At 28.9% G+C, this 23,197-nt stretch overlaps 2 protein-coding genes across 13 annotated transcripts in view; both read left to right on the forward strand.

Moving 5' to 3' along the window:
• Positions 1–16,996, forward strand: part of LOC107444194 (uncharacterized) — a 69,153-nt gene extending 52,157 nt beyond the window's left edge. For 2 of the 6 annotated variants that reach the window (XM_087152423.1, XM_043056546.3), the window contains exons 2-4: positions 1,782–1,954; positions 11,238–11,334; positions 12,453–16,996. In XM_087152423.1, coding sequence (XP_087008549.1) covers positions 12,922–14,916 — 1,995 coding nt within the window. In that variant the 5' untranslated portion in view covers positions 1,782–1,954; positions 11,238–11,334; positions 12,453–12,921 and the 3' untranslated portion in view covers positions 14,917–16,996. Of the gene's footprint in view, positions 1–1,781; positions 1,955–5,334; positions 5,471–11,237; positions 11,335–12,452 lie in introns of those variants that run through there. The other 4 variants (XR_015429437.1, XM_043056549.3, XM_043056547.3 and 1 more) reach the window with 4 other exon arrangements.
• Positions 1–23,197, forward strand: part of LOC147804364 (uncharacterized) — a 173,153-nt gene that overhangs the window by 104,971 nt on the left and 44,985 nt on the right. The window lies entirely within an intron of this gene.

Consider the following 23,197-nt stretch of genomic DNA (forward strand, 5'->3'; position numbering starts at 1 on the left):
AATAAAAAAAATTATTTGACGTAAATTTTTGAAATAAATTTTTGCAACACAACCTTTACGTAATTTGATGACTTCTTTTCCAGTTGCAATGAGAATATAATTAAAAATATAGTATAAGCAAATATTTTATGTAGTATAAACAGAAACATGCACAAAAACTGCAAACATGCACAACATAGATTTTTTTTTTCACATCAAAAATCACATTTTTTACATCATCAAACCATTGCATCAAAATTTTGTAAATCAAATTTTTTTTTCATAAAAATATCAAATTGCCGGAGTATTAACTTGCTACAACTGCGAAAAATATTCTGCAAACATGAATCGTAGCAGTATGTTATGGAATCATTGTAATGGATAAGTAAATAGAGCTTTTATCGCAAAGAAATTCACTACCTCATTTCATTATAAGACCGAAAATTTTTGATACAAAACATCTTTCGTTTTTTTTTTCTTTTATTATGTGAAATTTCGTACTTAGAAATGGTTGTTATCTACTCTTAAAATGGAAGCTCAAAATAACAAATTTATTATCAATGTTTCAAATATATATATATATATATATATTATATATGTACTGCGAACATTTAGTTAGGCTTTGTGGTGCCCCCCTATCCTCTGGTGCCCTAAGCACGTGCTTAGTGTGCTTAATGGTTAATCCGGCTTTGCTTGCCTCTCAATGAAGTGACTTTAGTTCAAATCCCAATGATGACTGGTTGATACGTATTCCGACAATAATGACGTAAAATATTCTCCGTGATAGACGGATCATGGGTTAGAGCCTTTGGTGTAAAACTAACCATGGGAGGTTTTCCTCTCTATACGCAAATGCTGGTTAGTTCTACCAAAAAGTCCATGACAAAAGCACATTTCTCGCAATACCTGATCCAGAAATTCTGAAGTTTTCTTGAATAATTTCAAAATTACAAGGCTATACATCTGAACATTGGTAGTTGTAAACTCAAAATTAGGTTGACTGTTTAGCAATGGTTATGAATTAAAATATACTATGCAGTATGATCTCTTAAAAAGTTTTTGTGTCAGAAACTGGTTTTTGACATGACACAATAAAAACCAGTCGAAAACTTTCATTAACTGCTAAAAACCTGGGACAAGCTTTTTTTTTTTTTGTCATTGGGGACATTTTATTAGATAGTCAGGGGTCTGTCCAGGCCGAATTTACTACCGTTTAGCGGTACCTTCACAAATTCAATTTTAGGAAAAACGGTAGTTTCACAAAATCAACTTTAGGAAAAACGGTAGTTTCACAAAATACTTTTCGTAAAATTTTATTTTTGTATCCCTTAAGACACGATAAATTCATATTTTTACCATATTTTTGTGTTGATTTTTTAATATAATTTTTAATTTTTCACAAATTATGTCTAAATTTTCACAAAATGGGTACCTCTCAGAAAAACCTAGACAGACCCCTGATAGTAAATCATACACAATACAGTAGAGCGCAAATTATACGAGCTGCTCAGGACCGAACGTGGTTCGGATAATGAAAATTTCGGATAGTTGTTTAAAATCTAGTTTAAAGAATTATTATATTTGCACTAACTTCCCTTCTCACTTTTTACGGCTTAGGACTGGCAGTACTATCCAAAATAGCTGTGGCGTGTTTAAAGATTTTTTTTTTTCAATTTTTATTTATTTTTTTAAACTCTTATTTTTTTTTTTTTTGAATTTCTTTATCATATTTCAGTTTTTTATAATTTTTTTTGACAATTACTGATTTTACCACATTTTTTCTTTATTTTCCATTGCAAAAGAAATCCAGCAAAGACTTTTGTTTCAAAGAAGATGTTCTTTTTTGAGCTGTCATATACCTTATTCTTTTTAAATAAATCAACTGAACTGGATCAACATAATTTTGACGTTGTAGACTGTCAAAGTGAAGTTCACATTCCTGGAAGATAACTTTCAGTTGAAGAGGGCTAAAGGGGTACGTAGGTTTAACTCTATAACAATACATTTATGTATGACTACTATTAGAAAACTACTAAAAAGGTTGTAAATTAAATATGGTCATCAAATGTAGTGGAAATTATTTATTCTTCCAAATTTAGAAAAATTGTCGATAAGTTAAAAAGTATTCTAAACTTGAAAAAAAAAAAGCAAATTCGGACATAGTTCGGATAATTGGTTGCTCGGATAATAAGAATTCGAATAATCAGCGCTCTACTGTTCTTGCATTACATATACTACTATAATTATGATTTTATATAACGTAAATTATTTAAGCTATTGAATGTTTTTTTCTAAATCACGGCCCGCTTAATACTTTATGATCAAAACTACAATTATTCAGTTTATATTTTCGGTAATAATTAAGAGTTATTAATTATTAACAATATAAATCTTGATTTTTATTCTACTACTGATCTCTACTTATAAATTTTTTGTTTGATTCTCAATATTTGTTGTTATTATTTGTATGCAGGGGACAAGAATATGTCCTATCACACAAATAAGGTTTTTGTGGGAAATTTAGGCAGCGTTGGTCTAAACACATTTCTTAAAAAAAAAAAAAAAAAAAAAAAATTATTGTTAAAAGTGTTGCTTTGTATAATATTTGTCATTTTTTTAAAAAATGTTCCATGTCAATTTGGGTATTTATTAGTTATTATTTCTGGGGTTATTGAGTGGGATCTTAAATTTAAATTAATAAATTATTACTATTTAAATATATTTTGATTTATATTATTTATAATACATATGCTTATTTATTCAAAAATTGTCTAATATATAATAATTTTTTTTCTTTGTTTTCGTTATAAGAACTTTTTAAACAATACATAAACTTCACATTACAACACAAATTGCGAAAAAACTATTACACTAAGCTCATAAGAAAAATGGGTAAATATTTTTAATTTTTTAAATCTTAAAAAAAATTCTTTCTGTGGAAATATTCGCCTAAGAATTTTCTGCATCTATGGACATAAATATTGTCAATAAATCATAACTATAATAAATTCCATGATAAGTAAACTATGATAATTTACCAAAAAATATAGGGGAGAATGGCTCACCTTGGGACACTTTTTTATTTTCATTTTTTTTTTAATTTTTTTATTCTGATCAATTATTGTCAAAATTTTACCTGGCATTCTTGTAACATTTGAAAGCATTTTTAACTAGGTTTTGATTTTATATCTGTCATCGAAAAAATTTTAAAAAATGTTTAGTTACCTTGTTATTTGTCCCAAGGTGTACCTCCTAGTGAGGCACCTTGGGACAGTTAAAAAGATATGAAAAGTTAGGTAGAAATTTTCTAAAAATAATATAACTAAATAAATTCACATTTTTTAATTTTGTTAATCAAGTTTTATTTTGTTAGTTTCAACTTCTTGTATGCATATCGAATTGTTCAGAATCAAATACCGAGCCTAAAGAACGTTCAAACGAAATGCCATTTGAATCTATGTATGATTTTCTGGATAAATAAATGTTGGAGATTGATTCACTCTTCTCAATACTGATAACTCTTACTCTTCTCCATCAACTCTTTTAACGCAACCTACAAAGGCAACAACAGATCTTTTACCAGCAAATTTGATATGAGCAAATTCTCCAATATGTAATCTTGTTTCACTACTTTATTCTAGATGTTGTTTTTTCTTATTGTCAAATATTTTGTTGTCACTTTCACTGTTCATTTCATTTAAGCTGCAAGCATCATCATCACTGTTATCGTTGCATAAATCACTAATTCTGAGAGCATAAAATCCTCATCTTCCCAGATTTTTTTTACATTCTCCCAATTTGGAGGAATGCTCATTTTGTTTGGCGAAGCACACTCATATGTAAGTACCCGTGCATCACATATTGTTAATCCTTAATGGTACTTGGAGGCTTGTAACATATAGTGTACCAAATTTGTTTCTTTCTCATCTATGAATATTTTGCGACTCTGCATATTTAAAATATATTTGAAAGTTAGAATTTGGCTGATCTCTTTTTTTAAAGGGAATAAAATTGCGGTTCAGAGTGGTCTTTCTAACATTGTAGAATTCAGCAGCTTTCTTTCAAGTCATTTCCCCTGATAAAATTTGCAGCTGCTTTTTCAACATTGTTAGCACAAATTGCTGCATTATTTTTATACTTCTTGCTTCCAATTCTTGTGATTGGTTAAGTCTAATGAGTTCCTAAAATAAGAAATAATAACTATTAATAAACACAGATTATGTAAATTAAAATTACTTTGCATGCACAATATCTTTTTGTTAAAAATCTGTTTTTAATAAGGATTAATTATGCATATCTAGTGTCCCAAGGTGGGCCACCTCCATCTGTCCCATGGTGCACTATATACTTAATAGGATATTTTAAAATATCATACTTTTAGGCTTAGCATTAAAACATTTAAATTTGATAACTTCTAAAGGCAAAACTTTATACTTCATTATGTTACCCATTATTTAAAAAAAATTATTAAAATTTTTTACTACAACTACTTTAACTTTTATATAAAAGTAACTAAACATTCTTAAAAAAATAAAAATTCTAATAAATTCTTACCTGCTTAATCGATAGAATCTTGAAATGATCCAAGGTTAGGTGATGCTGACATATATCTGAATCTAAAAGGACTAAAAGATAGTTCAAAAATTGAGACCAAAACTAAAAATGTCCCAAGGTGTACTGTGTCCCAATGTGAGCAACTCTCCCCTAAATGTTTGTTTAATTGAGTTAACAATATTTTCAAGCAATCAATTTAATTAAATTACTTTCAATATTTACTATGGTTATTAGTAGATCTAAAAATGACCAATTGCCACATGGCCAGTCAACAAAAAAAATGGTGACTTTAATTAACAAAATAGCTGATAACTTTTTTTTCTTGAATTTTTTATCCATTAAAGTACATGAATCAGAACTTTGAAAAGCTGAAATTTATAATGTCTCATGTCTCCCTTCAAAATATTGAACATCAATGTATGGTGGAAAGATTCATGTGGCAAGAGAGTTCTCAGCATATGTATCGGTCAAGAAAACTTTCTGCATTTGTACCAGTGGTTTTCTATTAGAATTTCTATTATTTCGATAGGTTATGATGTACTAAATATTTGATATAAAAATTTGTTGATTTTAAATTTAACTTATATTTTAAAAGAGAGCTTTTCTAAAAAATTTCTGTTCATTTTTTACGTCGGACACCGTGGAATTTATCTAATATTTTTTTATATTAGCACAATTCGGTATTATGTTTGTACCATTCAGTTCAGTATTTAAAAATTTGTTATTCAGTATTAATATTTTTTCTCAAGAAAATTCCAGAATCAATAATTTTAAATCTTTTGTTTGTTTCTTTTTTTGCAGGTTGCACCACTGATTCAATTAAAAGAAAAGGAAGAGTTTTTGTTTAATATAAATTAATAATTAAATAAATTATTTTATTGCTATTATTCATAGTTAATCGAGTTTTAATTTTTATTTAGCATGATTTTTTTTAGCTTAAAACATAAGAAAAATGTTATTATTAACAAAAATTAATTTTAGAATTTTTTGCAAATATTATTTGATACATTTTTAATAAAAATTTACTTAGATCAGTTTCAGAAATAGAAATATTGCCACATAAACTTTTATTTGCTATATAGTACTAGTTTACAAAGAGGAATTTCCTTTTTTTTTTTTTAATCTCTAGAATTTTTTTCCTGTAATAATGAGCGCATTAATTTAAAGGAAATGCAATCTGATTTATTTTTCTTGGAAACATCTTGTTACTTCTGCAGTTTTCAATGACTAAAGTTAAAACAACAGAATTTAATATTACCTTATCAAAGCTCAATAATGAAGCATTGTATACGATATGAAAAATGAACAGAGCATTTTATTTTTTTCGCGGAATTCCGCGAATCCAACATTGATTTTCATATTTGACGGATGTAAGAGTTTCTCATTGTTAATCTAATCACACGATTTAAAACTCTTACATCTTGAATCGTGTTCATGTGGTTTAAAATTTCAGTGTAGCATTATGTATTTACGCGTTTCTCAAATCAATTGCGTGATTTGTATTAACGTGAATTAAAAATCCTTTGTTCTTGTTTACTGGTTCTCTGTAAAAGTTTTTTCTTAAATTAGTTACCCTAAAAGTGTGACATTCTTTATTAGTAGGTAATTTAATTATAAATCTTAGTTGAAAAAATTATATTAAATAGGAATATTATACATCTTTTTATCGTGTTTTTACACATAAAATTTTCAAGGTTTTTCACTTTGTGTCACAATCATCCCTACCTTCCAAATAAATCTTTATTTATCAATAATTTGAGGTGCCTTTTTTTTAAAAAAAAAAACTGCTCTCTGACCTCAAAAAATGAAATAGATGGTTGGTTAAAGGTTAAACTGTTAGATCAAAAATTATTTAATTTCATTTAACATTAGCTGTAATTTCAGTTGCTAGGATTTAGGAGTATAGTGTTTTTTAGCAAGGCATTATTATATTGAATCTATCTAGTGTTAAGTAACGTGCTTCATGGAAAAGTGGGAATAAACTAGTAATAATTAGTTACTGGTCTTTCTGATCAATGACTAATCCCTGAATTAGTTCAATAAACTATTTAGTTTTTTTTTAACTGTACCAGTGCAACAATATAGATAACTACGAACTCTACTGGATTTTTCCAGTTTCTCCTGGTCTACTGGTTTTATTAAAATTCTTCTGGTATTTTTTAAATTGTAGAAAATTTCCTAAAATTAAGTAAGTTTCGTAAAAAAATGCGCATTGAAATAGAATTTTCATACAGATTGTTGCTTAAATGCTTATATATTTAAAAAAGTATTACTGATACATAATGAAGCCTACCTTATTTATAGAAATCAGTTCAAATCTTTTCTTGCTCGAAAATTTTCAGTTTATTATTATTCAGAATTCTTTCGAATTAATTAAAAAATCTTTTTATCATTCATGAATTAAATGCTTATTAATATTCAAAATTATGAAAGAACATAATATATAACATTTTACATATGTTTCATGTCAATTATAAGTGGAAAATATTGCAGTTTCTTTATTTTGATGACAATAAAATACCAAAAAATTCCCTATGTGTAAAATATTTCTTACATTATACAACAATTATCATGAAACTTGTATTATTTCCTAAAATCTACTAGATTTTTTCTTCAGCTATGAGTATAGCTATAGAGAAAATTAGACAAATTTCATACTGGCCTGTAGCTAGTTGTAGCATCTTAAACTGTAGCAACTTTAAAAAACATGTGGTTAATTTTTCAAAAATTGAACATTTTAAGTCTTTAATGTAAAGCTTTCTTTTTAAGCATTTCCAAAAATAATGATGAACCTTACAAAGCTTATTCCTAAAAATGCATCCTTTTAAGAAATAAGCTATAAATAAAATAATTTTCAGAATTGTGTAATAATATATTCATTTTAATTCAATCTATATTTAAAAGTAATAATAATTAAATACAGACGGGAAGCATTTTTGACGTCCAAAGTAACAACTTGCAACCAATACTTTATTCTCCACATAGCCAGTGTTGACTATTAATTTTACCCTGTACAAAAGTTTATTGTACCTGTTGACGTGACTTAAATATTTATTTTAATGGTTGTAAAAAAAAATATTTTTTTTTGAAATTTTAATATGCAATAAATTTTATGATCATTTATAATTTTCAATATTTTTTCTCAATGTTGCTGTTTTTCTCCATGTTTGTATGTGTTGCTCTGAGTTTCATGGTGCTAAAGCTGTTAGCCAGGTATAGGTAATCTTATAATTTGATTCTACTGCCAGCCACAGAGAAAGCAAGGCATTTTCATTATCTTATAGGACTATAATAATGCTGCATGCATTTTTTATTACTATGATTTTTTTATTGCTATGTATTTATTACTATGAATTAATCTGATATTCATTCCATTATAAAACTTAGATGTATTTAAAGCAATTTAAGTATCATTTTTACTTTACCCTTTTAATATTACATCCAGAAATTGTTATTAGTATCCAACAATAACTCCATAACTCACTCTACTGAGAGACATTTGAGTAAAATTATTATATTCAGGGTTCCTTAAAAGTCCTTAATTTTTTAGCATCACTATAGTTGATAGGAACAATTTTTTAAAACAAAATGTCGCTCTTTTATCACTTAGACATCTAGGTATAAACAGTCTAAGGAAAAATCTTAGACACTTAGACTTTTATCACTTAGACACCATAGATCTAGGGTAAAGCATTTTAGAGAGACAAAAATTAATGTGGGGGGGAGGGGTTGTCAGAGGCAAGGGGAAGAAGGCATGTCCTTTTATTAATACTATATTGGTTCTTTCATTAATATATTCTGCCTTTCTGCCCTTTGCTTAGTATGATACTCTATAAGGAGAGTGAAGCATTCTAAAAAAAAAAGAATGGTGTAGACAAGGGGAATACTGCACTTGGAAGAGATAGTACTTTTTTTTCAGGGGGGGAGCAGTTTTAAAGTACCTAAGTACAAGATCCCCACTAATCTTCAAAATTCAAGAAATTCAGTTCTACTGGTAATGCATCTGCTTATAGGAATTAAGTAAAACGCTAAGAAAAGAAGTAACAGAAACTTTTTTAACTAGAATCCATACCGAAAACTATTTTCTAAATTCTTGAAGAATTAAATAAAATTGTATAATATTTCAATGTATAATAACTGTTACTTTATAGAAAGTATAACATTTTTTAAAATTCATGTTAGTACTAAAAATTAAACAGATTTGTAAGAAACAGGGTTTGAAAAATTCCTGCCCAGCAAGGTTTTTCATCAAAAACCTAGGGTCTATTGGGGGTTTTGAGGAGAACCTCAAGTTTTCTTTCAAAAATACTTAAGTTTTTCCTTCCTGAGTACTAAATAAGAAATCATGATTTGCTTCTAACAAGAAAGTTTATTATTTGGTAACTATTTATGATTTCTTTTGTTGCAATGCAAAAAAAATTTAAGGTAAGATTGTTACGCTATTACTTTTATTTCTTAAGCTTACGCAAATTGTTACATAAAAACGTAAATCTGCTCATTTAAAAGATCCTTAGATTTAAATAATCATTTTACTCAGTTAACATTGCAACTTAATATACTTTTAAATTCTGTTCAATTTTTAGTTGCTTTAAAATTAGTTCATGTTTTTGTCAAAATGTTTAGTTACATTATGTAAATTCCTAAGAACAGGTTTGACTGGAAATAAGTTCATCATAAAAGTAAAATAACACATTTTGTGATCTAGCAGCAAAATATAAAAACTTGTTGAAATAACTTTTTCAATGTTATGGCGAATTTCTTTATTTACTCTTTTTTTTTTAATATACATGAAAAAATTGCAAATCTTGATTTTTGCACTTAATTTTACAATTCAATTTCAATGAAATCATTAAAAATGGAATGCAGATTAGTTTCATACATTAACTTTTAAATCTGAATGGCGTTAACTTTTAACAATCTGAATTTTTTTTTTTTTAAACCTTCCTGGATTTAAAAAAAAAAATTTATTGTTTTTTAGTGTTTTTTTTTATTGATTGATTCTTTTAGGAAGGTAAATAATTTGCACTGTTGTTGGTGTCATGTATATTCGATGATAAACAATCATACCATTTTTAAAGTCCTTAATTTTTCAAAAAAGTACTTAATCCTTAAAAGTGCTTAATTTTTGCTTTGTTGAAAGAGTGAGAACCCTGTTATTATATGTAATTAGAGTTTTACTCATAAAAATGGTCTGAATGCGCATAAACATATTCATATAGATTAAAAACCTTATTCTTGTAGATGTGAAAAGTGTTTTTACAGATGACTCATCTAAATAATCACTTATGCACTCATACTAGTAAGAAACCTTGTGCTTGTAGTATATGCAATAAGAGTTTTTCAGAACAGTGTTATCTAACTGTATACAATGGCATTCATACTGGTGAAAAACCTTATTCTTGTAATATTTGTAATAAGATTTTTTCACAATATAGACAGCAATTTAAATACCTTCACACTCATACTGATGAGAAACCTTATTCTTGTAGTTTTTGAGGAAGGAGTGTCTAACTAATCACACTCATATTGGTGAGAAACCTTAATCATTTAATAATTTTTTTTCAGGTAGATTTAATCTTGACTTTTCACATAGCATTTTAACAGTGGCAACTTTTTTATACATGTAATTACTTTTTTAATTACATCTTAACAGACATGCCAACTGCTAGGACTGGGCGATGTAAGAAATTTTACATCATCAGTTTTGCATCTCGATATAGTATTTTTGAAATTCATTTGCTTGTAAGGTGCAGAAAGTCGGATTTCTATCAAAACTTCATACTCAGATTGATTTAAATCAATTTGAATTTGATGTATATGTTTTGCTTAAGAAAAATATTAATGTTATATTTTCTAAAAATGATCGCGCAAATAACGAAAGATTTCTTAGTTTAAAAGTAAATAATAAAAAAAAAAATAAAATTGAAATTTATCAATGTATTTACCTAACAATATAGAAAGAAAATTTAAAAAATAAGTTCGTTAAAAATTATTTGTATGCTTAAAACAAAGTGCTAAATAAATTAATCAAACAAAAAAACACTTTTAAAACAACACTATTTTTTATCATCATTATTTCACATAAATAATAAAGTTAAATTGAATAATTACCGAATTCTGAACGAAAAAACAAAGTAAGGTTTAATTTCTTAAAAATAAAAACAAAAGAATTATGATATTCGATAATATATTCAACTGACAATATTGAAGGAAAATTAAAAAGCGCTATTATACTCTTTAATAAAACGAAGTACTAAATGATTTTAAAAAAAGAAGTCGCAATCGCAAACATTACTAATTTTTTTGAATGAACACAATTGATTGACTTATGTCCAAATCCAATAGAGGAAAAGTAAGTTTTGTTATAATTTTATGTATAAAAATGACAACAACTAAAGATTAATAAATTTGAAATCAGTAATAAAAACCCATTAAATTATTATTTTATCCAAAAAGTTTTTAATAAATTAAAATAAAGTAAAAAGTACCCTAACAAATTTAATTACTTTTTAATTTAATTCTTTATGGGCACCTTAAATTATATTTCCGATTGTAATAAATTCAATAATGTAGAAAAATACTTAAACATATAATATCAAAATTAATTTTCACATTTAAAAATAAAAAAGAAAGTTTTGTTACAAAAAAAAACTTTTACCTAATTAATTAAGAAACACTTCTTTATGTATTCTTTTCAATTATAGATTACGTTCAGAACGGTGATCACAAAGTCAGTTCCACTGAAAATAATCTACAAGAAACGATATCAAGTCACCACAAAGCAGAAAAAAAAACTAAGAGGTGCGGAAACGAACATGCGAGATAACGATATATGTTCTTAAAACTTATTCTGATTCTACCATGTTTCTTATTTTTATATTCTATAAATTATGTTCTTGTAATTTATCTTATCAATGCATATAAGTTATTATTTTTCTTCCTCATATTATTGTGTAATTTTTATTTTATTTTTCAATTCTTAAGGATTAAGTTTTGAATATATTTTGTTTGCTTCAATTTTTTTCAAAATCCTAAGTCTTTTTTTTTAATTTTGAAACCTTTTTTTTTTTAAAAAAAAAACTTGTGCATGACTTTTTTTTTTTTTAACTTACATACTGTGAATTTGTTATTTTATAATTATAATTTCAGTGTATGCAAAGTTGAAGTTGATTAGTGAAGAGTTTGTTGTAATTAAATTCTTAGACTTTTAAAAACTTGATTTTATTTTATAATTTTCTTGGAGATGTATATGATTAGTATCAGCATATGTACTTAAACAAGTATATTGACCTTTTAAAGTGCGAGTTTTTTATTATTTTATGCAATTTAATTGTACTTTTAGTTTATAAGATATTCAAAAATTATGCATTTAAGATATTTAAAAATGTATGCATTTAATTTTAAAAGTGCAAATTTAATCCCGGTGTATTGATTTATGGTGTAGTCTAATCGCGATAATTGCTCCTGACAAGCCTTCCTGAAAGTTGATTACTTTAAAATAACATCCTAATGTAAAGCTTTCTTTTTAAACTTTTCCCAAAATATGATGAACCTTACAAAGTTTATTCCTAATACTGCATCAATTTAAGAAACAAGTTGCAGAAAAGGAATTTTCAGAAAAGTTTATCGAAAAAATAATAATTTACATGTAATTTTGACGTTTGGGGCACTTTTGACGTCTAAAGTTGGGACTTGAAGACAATTTTGTAAGTGCTTCATAGCCAGTGTTGACTGTCTCTTTTGCCCTGTACAAGAGTTTTTTGCATATGTTGGCATAATTAAAGTTTTTTTTTTTTTTTTGGTAACAGAAAAAGTTTATTAAATTTGAATACGCAACATATTTTTAGACTATTAATGACTTTTTATTTTTTTCTCAATGTTCAATTAATTATTTTTCTTTTCAATGTTGCTTTTTATAGTTGGATGTGCATTGTTCTGAATTTCATGGTACTTGAAGACCAAAGATATTAGACAAGAATAGGTTATCTTAAAAATTGTTTCTACTGCCAGCCACAGAGAAAGCAAGGCATTCTCATTATCTCATATGACTATGAAAAATACTGTGCATTTTTTATTACTATGTTTTTTTTATTGCTATGTATTTATTACTTTGATTTTCATTCCATTGTAAAACTTAGATGTATTTATAGCAATTTAAATGCTATTTTTGCTTAGCCCTTTTAATATTATATCCAGTAATAGTCATTAGTATCCATAACTCATTCTAAGAGACATTTGAGTAAAATTTTTAATGATGTTTTTCTAAAAATGTATTTTAACTTGTCATAAGATGGTTCACTCTTAAAAAATCTTATGATGGTAATATATTTAGATCTTTGAAATAATAATTAGCTACATACAGATTAATACAGTTGCATTTTATACAATATGAGTTTTTTAGTAGACGGTAACATGATTATGCTCAATGTTAATACTAATAAGAATCTTTATTTCTGTGTTATATGTAATAAGAATTTTAAACGGAACAGTCATCTGACTGTGCACAGTCGTTCTCATACTGGCGAGAAACCTTATTCTTGTAGTATATGTAATAATAGTTTTTCACAAAGGTGTCATCTAAATAACCATTATCTCACTCATACTGGAGAGAAACCTTATTCTTGTAGTATATGTAATAAGAGTTTTTCAGATAAGAGTAAACTAACTAAACACTGTCGCACTCATACTGGTGAGAAACCTTATTCTTGTAGTATATGTCAGAAAAGTTTTTCAGAGAAAGATAGGCTGACTGTGCACAATCGTTCTCATACTGGTGAGAAACCTTATTCTTGTAGTATATGTAATAAGAGTTTTTCAGATAAGAGTACACTAAATAGACACTGTCGCACTCATACTGATGAGAAACCTTATTCTTGTTGTATATGTCAGAAGAGTTTTTCAGAGAAGAGTAGGCTGACTTTGCATAGTCGTTCTCATACTGGTGAAAAACCTTATTCTTGTAATATATGTAATAAAAGTTTTTCAGAGAAGAGTATACTAACTAAACACTATAGCACTCATACTGGTGAGAAACCTTATTCTTGTAGTGTATGTGATAAAAAATTTTCAAGGAAGGATTATCTAACTAAGCACAATCGCCAGCATAATGGTGAATACCTTTATTCTTGTAGTATATGTAAAAAGAGTTTTTCATATAGGTCTCTTCTAACTGTACACTATCGCTCTCATACAGCTAAGAAACTTTTTTCTTGTAGTATATGTAATAAGAGTTTTTCATATAGGTCTCTTCTAACTGTACACTATCGCTCTCATACAGCTAAAAAACTTTTTTCTTGTAGTATATGTAATAAGAGTTTTTTATATAGATGGGATCTAACGGAACACAATCGTACTCATACTAGTGAGAAAGCTAATTCTTGTAGTATCTGTCATAAGAGTTTTTCAACGAAGGGTAATCTGACTAGACACAGTTGTTGTCATACTGGTGAGAAACCTTATTCTTGTAGTATATGTAACAAGAGTTTTACGGAGAACAGTAAACTAAATAGACACTGTCGCACTCATACTGGTGAGAAACCTTATTCTTGTAGTATATGTCAGAAGAGTTTTTCAGAGAAGAGTAAGCTAACTAAACACTGTCGCATTCATACTGGAGAGAAACCTTATTCTTGTAGTATATGTCAGAAGAGTTTTTCAGAGAAGAGTAGACTGACTTTGCATAGTCGTTCTCATAGTGGTGAAAAACCTTATTCTTGTAATATATGTAATAAAAGTTTTTCAGAGAAGAGTAAACTAACTAAGCACTATCGCACTCATACTGGTGAGAAACCTTATTCTTGTAGTATATGTCTGAAGAGTTTTTCACAGAAGAGTAGTCTGACTAAACACAGTCGCTCTCATACTGGTGAGAAACCTTATTCATGTAGTATATGTCAGAAGAGTTTTTCAGAGAAGAGTTGTCTGACTAAACACAATCGCTCTCATACTGGTGAGAAACCTTATTCTTGCAGTATATGTCAGAAGAGTTTTTCACAGAAGAGTAGTCTGACTAAACACAGTCGCTCTCATACTGGTGAGAAACCTTATTCATGTAGTATATGTCAGAAGAGTTTTTCAGAGAAGAGTAGTCTGACTAAACACAGTCGCTCTCATACTGGTGAGAAACCTTATTCATGTAGTATATGTCAGAAGAGTTTTTCAGAGAAGAGTAGTCTGACTAAACACAATCGCACTCATACTGGTGAGAAACCTTATTCATGTAGTATATGTCAGAAGAGTTTTTCAGAGAAGAGTAGTCTGACTAAACACAGTCGCTCTCATACTGGTGAGAAACCTTATTCATGTAGTATATGTAAGAAGAGTTTTTCACATAAATGTTATCTAACTAAACACAATTGCTCTCATACTGATGAAAAACCTTGATTTTGTTACCAACGTAATAAAAAATGTTTTGTTAATTTCTTCATTTTTACTCCTATTTTTTCATATATTGCGTAATTGTGTTTGCCTCTGAGTAACTTAATTATTTTAGTGAGTGTAATAAGCGATTTTTTGAAATTAAGTGATCTAATCTAGCCTTTCATTTATTTTCATTGTAGTTTTTAAAATTCATTCTTGTACTGCTATTCAATTTAGGTGTCTCCACTTCTCAGATTTGTGATTTCTCCGTTACCGATTCTTCAATCCACTTTTAATTCATTATTTCTTTTTTACTACACATCCCAATTTTTCCAGGAGGTTGGTTATCCTAAATTTAAATTGTTCTCACCCACCCTCCCTCAGATATCAACTAGCAATGATAATGGAATGGTTGATTTAAGTCTTAGATAAAATGAAAAGTTTTCACAAAATCTCAACTAAAAAGAACTCCTGCATGCATTGCTGTTGAACTCTTGGAATTTGTTTCAACCCTTTTGTCTCCTCATTTTGTCCAAATTTGTTTGAAGATCACAGATTTTCTGACAGGTTTTATAGAACTGTATTTTTCAGGGATAAATTTGATAAAAATTAAAAAAAATATAAATCCAAAAATGTTACGCCTAAACACTTTTTAAGTAATTGAAATTGGAGCATGTGTAAAGTGTGTAGTCCCATATGTTCATAAAATGTTATCAATGTTTTAATGTAGGTATATGGATGCGAGATTCTATTTATTTAAAATGTGTAAATATAAATCTCACAAAAATGAAAGTCTCTAAAATGTATAAACAGTTACTAGGCACTTTTTTCGATTAATCTAATAAGGTGAAACCTTTATTTTTAATCATTATTTTCATCATTTTTAACAGCACAATTTCTTGCTGTTACATCTATGAAATGCGTCTATTTACGAATATTGCGGAATCGTGGCACGCACAATTTGTCACTGGTACAACTCGTCGTAGCAAAAAAGGAAAATTACAGTAGCTTTTTTTAACAAATCTTAATCCATTCATAATCCCTCATAATTCCCAGAAAATATTTTATTATTCTTTTTAAGAAGACTAATTATTGAGCAAAAAACGCTTACTATCGTTTTCATCTGAAACGGGGAGTCACGTGATTATTAACGAACTGATGTTATCCATGTCCAACTGCCGTTCATTTATAATTGTTATGCAATGTAAGCGATTACGTTCTGATTTTCGTTTGAATTTTCCTAATAAAATCCAACTATTTTAGAAAGTAAATAACTACGTGAGAACAAGGATATATATATATATGTAACATAAAAAGCTTCAATTAATCTTTTTATGTTATCCTAATTAATTATTCCAATCGAAATACTTTTTCACACTTTTAAAAGCCACATCCTGTTCATAAATCTATTTTTGGCTCAACTATGCATTTAATTAAAAGCAGGACATTTTTCCCTTTGCTCTGTGTGGGAAACGCTCGATCTATTTGATAAACCAATAACAACTATACTAAGATTTCCCTCTTTCCCTAAATTAAGACATTTTACTTTGCAAGATTTTCCCTAACATATAACCAAGGAGCGCAACTTTTCGTGTACACTTTCTCATGACTGCTCTGTCCTAATAATTAATAAATAAATTTTGTACCCTCCTTTCCTGCCTAAGACCTGTTTCAATCCTTCCACTCGGCAACGACGTTATATATCTATATATATATTTCTCTTACACGGCGATAAAAAAAGCCTCATTACAACTCCCCGAATGGCAACGCTAGAAAATCGACCAATGATTGCAGCTAAAAATGTCACATGCCAAAACTAGATGTGATGACTCAACATATAGCGCTTTTAAAAACGGAAACTGAAATAACCAGAGTGTAAAATATTATGTGCTTATACTCATCTTATTTTTTGTTTATTTATTTTATATAATAATTTATTTATTATATATCAGTTTATAGATGGTAACGAGAAGAGTTTTGTGGTTGCTATGGTGACTATTTAGAATGTAAATTGCTTTTTTTTGAGTGAGTGTGATATTTGTTTTTTGTAACTGCGATGCTGTAATTTTATTGTTTAGTTAATAAATCTTCCTTTTATATTAAACGTGATTCCTTAATTATTTGATTCGAAGTCCTTTGAGTTTTACTTGAGGTCAGTTTATTTAGTATTTTTTGACAAGAAAGAGCATTCTCACCAAATATGATTTCTTCCGAAATTCAGTGTTTTGTTTATGCAGGTTTTTCCATCGCAATTCACTTATTTCAGTTTTTAATAAAATTAATTATAGCCAAGATTTTAACCTTTTTAAAGAGATATCAGCTTTAGAAATTTTATCTTAAGATTTTATACTATAGCACATTTCTAATAGGTTTAACGAATTACATGCAATTTATTTTAATGACTCAGTATTTACTAAAAAGATGTAATTTTTTTTTTAAAGTTGTTATATGGATTTGAGTGATTGTTTGGAATTCTTAGAATTTTGTGCATTTGCAATGTACCGAAGTTAGTAGCGAGCGAAGCGAGCTTGGTTTGCGAAGCAAACCATATAAGATTGCGTAGCAATTTTCTGGGGTTGGCGAGCAGGGGGCGCAGCCCACTAGTATATATATATATATATACGTTATATATATATATATATGTGTGTGTGTGAGCTTTATTTACCGTATTTTCATCATTGTGCTAAATTTCAATGGTACCCATTGAAACATTGTAAGTAATAGCACAATTTTCTATCTCTGAATATTTAAGATTTTTTCGTTCAGTAAAAAAAAAATTAAATGAGTTCTATGGATGTGTGATATTACTTATTTGAATGAGGGAGCCGTCATAGCTCAGGGTAACAGAACGTTCGCCTTCCAATGAGGTGAACTGGGTTCGAATCGAAGCAAATCCCGCACCTAACTCGAGCTGTCTACAGTACTGACGTAAAAATATCAGTGGTAGATGGATGATGGGTTAGAGTCCCCTTGCCGTCAGGCTAACCATGAGATATTTTCGTAGTTTTCCTCTCCATGCAAAACAAATGCGGATTAGTTCCATCAAAAAATACTCCACTGAGGCAAAATTTATCCCAGTACTTGATTTAGAGGTTCCCTTGACTTCTAGATTGGGTTCAAAATTGCAAGGCTACGGAGTTAATCATTAGCTGTTCAACGACGGTTTTAAAATAAAATAAAATTCATATCATTAAAGTTATATTTCAGAACTGAGGAAAAAAAATTATTTCTTTTTTTATTAACTTTTCTTTTATCACCGTTTTTATTATATCAGCAGGTTTCAAGGATCGTTTCTAATGAACATTATTCTTTTACGGGCACTTTTTTCTAAAAATACGGCTTTGTGAGAAAGTTCAATTGCAATTTCTAGCTTTAAACCTTTCATTTAAAAATTAAGAATATTTTTTTTTTGTTTTTTATCTAGATTTTTCTTTTTCAAAATTTTTTTTGTTTTTCTTTATGACGCGGCAATTAAGAGAGCATCTATTACATTTTAAACTTAACTTTTTCTTAAAATTACGGATTTTGCAACTTGAATTTTTTAATAGTTGTTAATCAGTTTTTTATTTATCTTAAATATTTCTAACTATCTATTAAACATTTTTATTAAAAAAAATTTTCCTTATCCCCTTACTAATATTACAGCTAAGTTTTGATTATTTTTGAATGATGACTGAACTTGTTTATATTTTATAACAATCGTTAAACAGCTGAGACAATATTGGTTTTACGACTACTAATAATCATCTCCGTTGCCTTGTAATTTTGAACCAATTCAGAAGACAAGAAAACGCCTGGATCAGCACCCCCAGAGGAAGACTTTTTGATGGAACTAATCTGCTGTTGTGTTACAAAGGGGGGGGGGGGGAAATCTCCCACTGTTAGTCTGCCGGCAAGGGGACTCCAACCCATGGTCCGTCTACTACCACTGAAAAATTTTTACGTCAGCACATTGGTCGTAACGAGCTGGGAGCGGAATTCGTATCGACCAGCCGTTGTTAGGATTCGAACCCGGTTCACCTGTTCGGGGGGCGAGCGCTCTATCCCCTGAATCATCGCAGTTCTTATATTTGTGATAGCAGAGAACAACTCATTTTAGCACATTTAAACTGACCATTTATAGAAGTAAAGCATTCCTACAACAGGCCATTATGGGTCGGGGGAGTTAAGGAGGTAAGGGCTCCACGTTTTCGTGACCAACGGTTTTTTTTTTTTTAAATTTACTTCCATTTTCTTAAATATTACTAATTTATATTAATAAATTTACTTAAATATTTATTTAACGTATCACATATTGGTTATTCTGAAAATATTGTTTTATAATTCCTTATTGTCAGCGCTAAAAGCCGCTATGGCTCAGAGGATAGAGCGTTATCCTTCTAATGAGGTAACCCAGCTTCCAGTCCCAGTGGTGGTTGGTTGTTAAGTATTCTGCGCCCTGCTCGCACCGACTACAGAGTTAACACAAAACGTCTAAAGTTGTAGGTGAATTATAGGTATAGGATACCTTTGCAGTCGTGCTAACTACGTGAGGTTTTCGCTGTTTTCCTGTCCAAGTAACGAAAATGAAGTTCCATCAAAAATCGCTACACGAAGGATAAATTGTTCCATGATACAGGAGTTTCCCTGTCTTCTGAGTAGGGTTCATTATTTACAAGGCTACAGAGTTGAACGTAGATATTCGTAAACACAGAATGGGGTCGACTGTTCAACGACGGTTATAAAATGAAACTAGTCAACTTTTAAGTTTTTGAAGTAGCTAAGTTAACTGCTGACCGACAATAAAGCCAGAATGTAGATTGTGCAGCTATGCAACGCCGGTTACTGACTAGTTATTAACGATTCTTACTTATTAACAATTTTTACTTATTTTTAACGATTGAAGAATTTTGTAATTAATTTTCAAGAATAATCTGTTCTTGTAAAAAAAACACATGAATTCCGTTTTCTCCGTTATTCGACTGTTTAATAGATATATATTTTATAAATTTATTTAAAAGTGTCTCCTCCACTGAAACTGTTGGAAGAGTATCAGAAGATTCTAATTCAATTTGTGCAGCAATGAAAGAATCCAATTCTTCTACATCATTTAGCTCGTGAGGCTGGATTATTAAAGCATTCATCTTCTACGACAAATTAGCTCATGAGGCTGGAACTGTCTATCCTTGTCTACATCTGATGTAGAGGTGTTTTTCCCATGCTTTTATAAAAAAATAAAGGAAACATAAATTAAATTGCTATTATGAAAAAATATCATTTATTACTGTGTGTATGTACTACGATATTTTTCCTTTTCGTAATATTTTTCGTTTTTATTTAATAAAAATATTTTTAAAATATCCATGACGCTTTCTTTTAGAGAAATGTTTAACACAGTTTTCAGTTCCATATAGTTTCCTAACTTAAGAGATTTTAATCTTCATGAAAATCAAGCCAGAAGCTAACGTACTTGCTTCTCCCATGACTCTCTACATGCTAATGGTTGAAAGCATGCGAAGTGTTGCCATAGGTAGAGAGTTTTGCTCTACTTCACCTGACCTGTAGTTCATTTCGATCGCCAATATCATTAAATTCAGTAAAACGACTTCGTTGGCATTAGGTATTAATTCTATTATATCACTTAATACACACATGACTCTTCCCAGCGCCATCTCTTGATCTGTTTTTTAATTAATTTGGTGCGGGAACATACTCCCGACCTTGAAACCTTAAGGGTTTCAAACTAAATGAATGATAACATAGAATCAAATATATCGAATACAAAATAAGCAATATATAGATAACATTTAAATCCAACAATATTCACACAAATCAAGTAAATTAGTAAAATACTAGGAGGCTTCGCCCCCCTGCTCGCTGGCGCTCACCAACCCCCGGAACTGCTTTCGCAGTTCATTTCGGATTGCTTCGCAATCCAATGCTCGCTTTGCTCGCTCATTGGATACGTTCTTAACGTCTAGTTTTTGTATACTTTTTTGAATACTGAAGTTCCGAAAACTTTTCACTGTAGAAAATTCTAAACTTGTACATTTCATTCTTAATTTGAAATTGCATACAGTTCACATATTTTTTTTAATCACACTATTCTAAATTTCAGTTGTTGAAAAAAGTAACTGTTGTAAGTTTTGTTTTAAGTCTTTCCCACCAGAGGGCTAAAGCCATGTATGAACGCCGGATGTAAAGCATCGGCTTTGATGAAAATAATTTTGTATTTTTAATTCTCTGAAGGGCGCCACCTTAATAATATGGAATTTGTAAAATAAATGAAAATATTTTGGATTGTTGATGAAGCCCGTCATTTTGTGCTTTCATCAGTGTTCAGAAGCAGAACAACTATAAGTTTTTTATTTTATCACAAAAATATAAAATGTATAAAAAGCAAAGAAAAGAGTAAGAAAATGAGTATAGTCATAGAAAAAGTTAAAATTATAATGTAGTATTTGTCAGTTAAAATAAAACTTTTTGTTTAAGTCATTGCTAACAATTCAAATTTCTCCGAGGCAATTCTAAAGTATAAATTAAGGTAGTATTGTTAAGTTGAAACACAATATTTTTAGTTTTGATGTCAACAATACAATTCAATTTTTCACAAATACGATTGTTTTTATTGTTAAGTTCAATGTCAACAATTCAAATTTTTCTGAAGCAACTCTTAACCTTTAAATATTATTTTTTTTATGTACACATTTCTAAATGTCAGTATTCAACCACAAAACAACTTAAAGTCCTCAAATTTAGCATGAAGTTGTAAAATGTAATGAAAAAGGGTCATAGCAATAATGAAAGTAGAAGTAAAGTTAGTACTGAAAAATTAAAACAATATTTTTAATCAATGAGCCAAGTTCTTCAAGAAGCAGTTGTAGAAATAGGCTGTTTATTTAAAACTTTTTATAGAATTTCTTTAAGAACACAATTGTTAATTTGGGCATTTGGCGATACAATACTTTTAGAATTGAAGGATTTGTTACGTCAAGCGCTCAGGTATCATAATTTTGATCTAGTTGCGCTTCTATGTCATTTTGATTTATGTTGCTAAGTTAACTTTCAAAAAATTCTATGGCTGGCAACAGCATTTTTATTTTTTAAGATTTCATTTTAATTTCTTTTAGAATTCGTTATTTTTTTAGCGAAATGTTTTTTAACCTAACAGAATTCTTTGCCGACTGTTTTCTCTATGAATGAAGAAAATAAAGTAAATATTTAACTGTTGTGAAAAGAATCTTATTTAGTTGTACAAAGTACTTCAGCCAAAATTTGGGAGCCACGTAAGAGAATTGTATATATTAGATCAGAAACACATCATTAAAAGGCAGAATGCTTTGGTGTTTTCAAAACAAAGCAAACGTTGCCACCGACGGAAAATAAATACAGCCAAAATTTGGGAGCCACGTAAGAGAATTATATATAATAGGTAACAAAATTTTAATTATCATTGATAGGCATTAGACAAATATCACGAACATTTCTTTTCAACAAATTGCCATTGGCCAACCTTATATTGAGAACTCGTACCTTTTCATCCTTACCAAAAATAATTTCCGATATTCTACCAGTGAACCATTTGGTGCTAGGCATGCTTTCGTCTTCAATCAAAACTAATGAACCTACTTTAACATTGTTTGTAGGAACAGTGGCGTACGCAGAATTTTTTCAAGGGGGGTGTTCATAATTTTCTAAAACTTCTAATAGAAATTCGAGTCTGTAATAAAGCACTATTGTTTCCCTAATTTAGACAGCTAGACAATTTTGGCTTTTTATTTAGACAACATTGTTTAGTTAAATTTTGATTTCATTTTTTAAGTTTAAGAACATAATGTAATATCTTCTGAAAAAAAGTCCATTGTCATATGGGTGGGAAGTAACACTTTGAGGGCCACTTTCACATTCATCAGATTTTGTTATGCTAGAAACGTTTTCTTCAACGGAAGTATCACATTTCTGTACAACAGAAAAACTTACATTGGTACTAGATGCTGTCACCCCACTAATTTCAGGTCGTGGTTTTTTCTCAAATTAATTATAATATATATATATATATATATATATATATATATATATATATATATATATATATATATATATATATATATATATATATATATATATATATATATATTGGCAGAAATATCCGCTATGCTACGATCTCAAAGTTTCGAGCTGGAATGAATAACTTCAACGAGAACAGTATCTCCAATGGTATTGTTACTGATTTCTTCACTAGTCGAAACAGTGGCGACGACGGGTTTGGCGATTGAATGAACTTTTTGTTGAGAATAATTAAAACAGATTTAGCGACAAGCTCCGA

Source organism: Parasteatoda tepidariorum, chromosome 9 (genome assembly GCF_982258835.1).
Source record: "Parasteatoda tepidariorum strain Cologne lab strain chromosome 9, Ptep-v5.0, whole genome shotgun sequence".
NCBI classification, from domain to species: domain Eukaryota; kingdom Metazoa; phylum Arthropoda; class Arachnida; order Araneae; family Theridiidae; genus Parasteatoda; species Parasteatoda tepidariorum.